The sequence below is a fragment of the Pinus tabuliformis genome, chromosome Q (assembly GCF_031772625.1).
Source record: "Pinus tabuliformis cultivar Carrire ecotype Pingquan chromosome Q, CPIR1, whole genome shotgun sequence".
Classification (NCBI taxonomy): domain Eukaryota; kingdom Viridiplantae; phylum Streptophyta; class Pinopsida; order Pinales; family Pinaceae; genus Pinus; species Pinus tabuliformis.
Window position 1 is genome coordinate 700692004 of NC_142296.1, and position 6647 is coordinate 700698650.

The window sequence follows — 6647 nt, forward strand, 5'->3', positions numbered from 1 at the left end:
CTTCTGTGTATGCATATGAGCGATGTGATATTGCGCAAGTAGATTTGGATTGTTGATCTGTGCGCTTGATCGACGGTCCTTGTTTAATCACGCTTGATTGCTATCATGATTTCCATAAGGCCGATTCTGATTAACTCCACTTGCCACCTCCAATTGCGATATGCCGATTAGATCTGGATCGTTGATCAGCTAGATCCAATGGCTCTTGTATGATGTTGCTTAAGCCTTCGATAGACTCTGCTTTCGCCATTTCTTCATGTTTTTCCCATCCGATAGTGCTTTCCACCATTCTTGAAGGTTTATCCTTTGCGATATTGTTTAAGTATTGAAAGACTTAGAGGTTTTTAGGATCCATTTTGGATCGTCTCTATTAATAGCTTTAACATTTTACAATGCTATTCCAAATTGTGAAATTGTGAAAACAGTGCATGCAAAAGTGCAAGTGAACCAGCTACTGAGAAACAACAACCATGGGAGGAAAATCCATCTGCAGTGAAGCTATAGTGCTCTGAGTATCAAAAGAGGCTTGTGAAATTCTTGATTGCATCGGTTGGCTTCAATACCTAACCAAATTACAGGGATTCCACAAGGAAATAACACTTGAATTTCTGCAGAATCTACAGAATGGACATACGATGGTGATAGGCAGAAACATAACAGTTTCTGAAGCAGTTATAGCTGAAGTCTTTGGACTTCTAGTAGAAGGCATGAGATGGACGGATAAGCATGTTCTTCTGCAGGATGTAGTGACAGTATTCCAAGACCCAGATGAACAATTGGTATGCAAAGGAAAAGGGGTTCACCATACAACTTTAAGGAAGCTATGGCAGGAATTGGCAACCATTGTTCAAGGGTATATGACTTGTGACGGACATCAGGACATGGTAAAACCTCGACAACTCAAACTGTTAGCTATTCTGAAGCAGAAAATTATAATTAATTTGCCATTTTATTTAAATTATTTATTGCATGACGTTGCTAGTTGGGTCAGAAAGGCTAAGGACCCACATTTTGTCATCAGCCATCATGGGCTGATTAAATTAATCATCATTCATGAACTGGCCCAGCAAAAATCGACCTTGGATAACCTTGTAAATCCTAATTTTTTCCCACCTAAAGAAAACATAGAGACTGAACAGTAGGGGGTAAGAGTAACAAGTCCGAAAAGGACAAGAAAAATAAGGAATCCTTCTTTGGCCTCGGGCTCGGTAAAGCGTAGGCACTCTGCGAGGATCAAATTGTAGCAACACACCCCAATTCCAATAGAAGAAGCAAGGCCATCTCACATGCCCTCTCCAAGTCCACAAGATGACTTTTTCAAGGAATATGAGGAAGAGGTGGCCGGAGTTTTGGAGAACATGGGGACATTTTGTGAGGAAAGGGAGCTGTTAGGAAACTCTGAAGGGAAAAATCATGCTCTACCGGCAATTACGACGATGCTGAAACTTTGCCATTTTCTGATAATTTGGAGGGTCAGAGGGAACTAGTTCCCTCTATGAATGAGCCCCTTGAGAAAGAGGCCCATGCAAAGGAAACCTTTGGGGATGGAAAACAGACAGAGGTTACTGTTCCATTGGAACCCCCAGTTAAAGAAAACCCTACAAAAGAAACCGTGGAGGATGAAAATCAACCCAGGGATACTATCTTAATGAAGTCCTTAGAGGACGAGGCCCATACAAAAGAATACCTTCAAAATGATAATCACTCAGGAGATACTATTCCATTAGAGTCCCCTTAGAGGGAAGCCCGTGAAGAAAAATACCTAGAAGATGAGAATCCATCGAGAGACACAGTTCCATTAGAACCTCATCCTGATATTGGCACAACTCCACCTGAACCTGAAATAAACAAAGTTATGCCACCACCAATTAAAAACCCCATGATGAAGAAAATGTATAAGGATATATTGAGGAAGTTTCTTAAGAAGCATAGGAAGCAGAAGAAAATAGTTAAGCAACTTAGGGAATGGTTGAAGGAAGCTGTTAGGGTCCAAAAACTAAAAGTAGAGTTGGAGATCGTAGGGACCCAAACATAACATTGTTCTTGGGAGGATATTGAAACCGAGACTGAGAGTCCTTTTGTTTGTTCAAAAGGAACCCAAATAGAGAAATGCCCTTTGAAGAATAGTGAGATTCAAAATGAAGGTCCTTGCGTTTTCTCAATAGAAACCCAAAAAGACTTCCCCACTATAGATGCTGTTGTCCAAACCAATTCTAAAGAGAATACTTAGGAAAACTGTTCAATGCCCTAAGGAACAGTTGAAGTTGCTGTTCAAACTGATTTTGAAGGAAATGCCCAAGCATATTGTTGGATGTCCCGAGAAGCGGTTGAGGCTGTTGTTCAAACTGATTCAATGAGAACACATGATGATGAAAATTAGAGAGAGGAAACACCTTATTACATTCCTTTGGTAAGGGAAGTTGTTATCATAAAATTTCAAAATGAACTAGCCAAGACTCAACAGTAGTTGGCTCAACATAAGGAAGAAGTAGTGTTGTTACAAGTATACTAGGAATTGCGGAAGAAATTTGACGCACTTACTGTAACAAATGATGATACTTTCACCAATTTCAAATATGAGCAGAAGAAAGTATAAAAAGCACAAGCCAAGCTACAGAAGGCCAAGGAGAAAATTGAAACTATTTTCTCTCTCTACTTTGATGCTTTTCTGTTGTTGATCACCTACTGCCAATTATGCACTATTCTTGTTAGAAATATACCTCTTACTGAAGGTTAAAGCCGTTAAGGCTGGTAAGCCAGTGGATTTCAAGACCACTCTAGACTTTGTCAAATGTTTTAAGGAACAAAATGAACAGGTACAACGCCTTTTATGTGAGTTATAAATGCACAATTTTTTCTTGGACGATGACCTAGATAGTAATCCTGACCCCTTCATTGGGGATATTCAATTTCAAGCTTTTCTTTCTTTTTCCACCAATAATATCAAAGGGGCTAAAGCCTATAACACTTTTCAAAAAAGGGAATATGGTTTAGATTTACGCGTCAGGGGAGAACCTACAAAACCCCTACATCTTTCTGTCCAACATAAATAGTTCATGAAATGAACAAGAGTCGTGGCTGAAATAGGAGCACTCCATACAAACATCATACAGGGAAGAAAGGAATAATTTCAGGAAATTAAGGAGGAAGCTTTGTCATCAACAATACAAAGACGGGAAGCTTCCTCTAACAATGTCAAGAATAGGGAGCCATTTGGGTTTAGAAGTTTCAAAGCTCCCTCTACTCGCCTACACAAATACAACAATATGGTCTTAAGCATGGGCCCTGACTGGATAGGTTGCCGTTATAGATGTCTGATTATTTGGTACCCTGCTGATGGGTATTACAGTTATTATACTTTTTCATATTACTGGGTAAACCAGGGTTTTGCAGTACTTAAACAGAAGAACAATTTTATGCTATATAAGAAAGAAGTTTATCCTGCTTATTCCTTGATACAACTACACCTCAATCATCGTATTTCATGAGGATATGAAAAAAGGTAAACAGGGGAGTATGTTGGGCTGTGCAAAAGGTATGCTTTATCCTCATAATAACTTAAATTAGTCATTTGTCTTTATGTGTTTGTCTTTGTTTTAGGAATAAATATTGAAGAAATAATGGTAGAAGCTGGATAAAACTGATAATTAACGAATTGGGTAAATCTGGACATAAAAACTAACTTTCGCTATCTTTATATGCATGAACAAGAATTGAACAATTGTTGTTCAAACGACAGAACATTAACGACCAAGAAAGGAAAAATACAACGTCTCGATTAGAAAGGACAACGAAAGACTAGGAGGGTTAATTTTATTCTGCGATGAAATCAAATTGTCAGTAGCGAAATCCTCAGGATCTCCTGATCTTGAGGATTCACTTTTATCCATTTACCTTTTCAAGGTTGTGTAAAGCCATCCGGTGAAATGAACAACTAGTTAGAAGTTTTAAGGTTGTAGCTATTCATTTTGAACACAAAGTACTTTCATCACTGTGATGCTATAACTCTATGATCAAGTTTAGTGAAGAAGACTGTGTTTTACCTATAATCACATTCTGAGTGTCTTTTGACAGTGACTTCTGGAAACTTTGGCCCCGATTGATAGGAAGTTTACTGCTTTAATTGTGTCATATTTATTTCGGCTTATTCCTATAGTTGTTTATTACTGTTAGTTTGTGAAATTAGAATTATTTCGACTGTTGTGAGTATTGATGATCATGATTTACTTTTGTCATTCAAACTAGATTCTAGAGCTTGCCATGTTTTATATCTGCGTGTTAATCTTTACTGAATTGATCAGATTGATTTAAGTATTCGATTGTTGTTTATTCTGAAGTAGTGTTACTAGAGATCTCAAGCTTATAGTTGATTGCTTTCCATGAGATGTTTTCATAGTTACCTGTTGCTCAAGTGTTGTATATTTCCTTCAAGCTAAACGGATTTTTGTCAATACCAGTTTGCATTTCTAAGAGTGATTACTTTTACTTGCATTCTGATTTAATTCTTTACATAATAGATTAAAGTATATTTGGAAATGCTTTAAAGATTTCCTTCAAAATTGTTTTGGATTGAACTTCGAGAATTAGATATTAATAATTGAAATGATTCTAAATCATTTCATTATGAATTAGCCTCTGAATTCACTCGCATATAGAATGTTGAACACTCTTGAAATAAATAGACTTGCCCTGGGTTGATGATTAATGTAGGTATTAAGATTGCTTTTAGCAGTCGTCTTAGTGCACCAACAAGTGGCATAGGAGCAACTTGTTCCAATGGGAGTTGTGAGGTTGTGGGATCAAATCACATAGCCCACGTCTGCGATTTTGGTTTGTAATATTATTAGAACCAATCATGGAAATAAGAGGGTACTCTCATTCTTTTCTCCCTTTTTTTTCCCAATAAGTCCATGATATTTGTACAAAAGACAGTGAGAGTGTCACGGGTCTTTAATGCATATTGTGTAGTTCAATGGGTGACTAAAGTTATAGATTCACCAGGACTAATACTAAAAATCCAACATTAAAGGAATCATTCTCAACTTTGAAAGATTCATATTGATTTTCATTTAATTTCTCTGCAAATCATTGACATTTTATTTTATTTTTGTTTAGGTGGGCGACCTACCTTTCAATAAATACTCATGGCTGACGACCCACAATTCTTATGTAATCGTCGAAGAAGAATTTCACACGGGATTTTAAATATTCACTTACAATAACCAATAATTTAACGTTATGGATCAGTTAAATGTATGTATGGCTTGTAAAATATTTCAAGGCAATTAGGGTATTTGAATCGTTGGGAATTTAGTTAAGACTTCAAGCAATTAGGGTATTTAATTTGGGAAATTTTTGTAGAATGGTGTTAAAGGGATAATGTTGGACATGTATGATTACGAGAATGATGTTTGGCTCTGTCATTCCTTCGGAGGCAATTGCTACAATTTCACAACTTTTGTAGGTTAAAATCCCAAGTCCCTTGATTAACTACTGCAATTTTTTTTATTGTTTAAATTAAATATGTTTGAGCATAATTTTCCACATTTGAAGTGCTATTCAGGTTGTTAGGGTGTTATTTTTCATTGTAAATCAATGCACCATACCTCCAAGTCCACATTATTCAGGATATTTGAATTTACCCAAATGCTCAATAATATTGATGGTAATCAGTGAAACTAAAGCCTTGGATGTAAAGTTAAACCAGTCTGACTCATATTGAGGTCTATTTCATTTAAGAGATTTGAACCTAGCCATGTCAAGCATTAAATACATTGATAGATTACAATTGATTATAGATTTTTTCAACCCTGTTTAAATTTAACTAAACCAATATTTAAATATTTTGTTTATTTGGAATATGGTTGTGTTACAAATGCCAGTTGTGAATACGTTGAAGGAGATTCAGGCATTTTTGGCAACCAATCCCTTTGAAATCATCACCATATTCATCAAGAGTTATGTCAAAGCTACCAAAGGTTTTACCAAAGTCTTCACCGAAGTTGATTTGACGAAGTACTGGTACCCATTGTCTTCCATGCCCAAATATGGCAGTGATTGGCTCACTGTGAGAAACTATTGCCTTAGATTATTCACATCAATATATTCCAAAGAGGACTTAGATGGAATTTCTTATCAATGGAGCTATGTGATGGAAAATCAATCTAAGTATTACAAACCTATCCCATGCCTTTAACAATGTATAGGGAGGGCTTTATGAGCAACTATTTTGGTAGATGGGGATGTTGGTTTTGTAGCAAGATCCAATACTAATTGCATTGAATCAAATAACATGATCTCAAAAGCCTAGTCACTGGTTTTTGAGAAATTATTCCCAGATCAACCCATTGTATCCAAAGGCTACATAGAAAATTTTGATGCACTCTTAAATATTTTGAGCATGTGTCACCAGGCTGCAGGAAACCGATGGCCTAATTTCTTAGCAGTGGATTTCTTTCAAGTGCAATTTATCACTTCATTTTTTCAATTTACATAGACCAATATTTAACCTTGATGGGTTTTATGACATACACATAGAGGTTAAATTTTATTGATCCATGTTAAACTAGGATTGTTACGTTCACATTTAATTTAGATCATTGTTTTATTTTTCTTTTCACAAAAATGGTCCTAAAATGAAAGTAGGC

At 36.3% G+C, this 6647-nt stretch overlaps 1 protein-coding gene across 1 annotated transcript; it reads left to right on the forward strand.

Annotated features, from left to right (window-relative positions):
- Positions 1–635: 635 nt before the first annotated feature.
- On the forward strand, positions 636–6196 carry LOC149221476 (PI-PLC X domain-containing protein At5g67130-like). The gene is given in 4 exon segments (XM_089387388.1): positions 636–779; positions 5116–5253; positions 5362–5464; positions 5883–6196. Coding segments are annotated over 4 exon segments (699 nt in total).
- Positions 6197–6647: the final 451 nt, after the last annotated feature.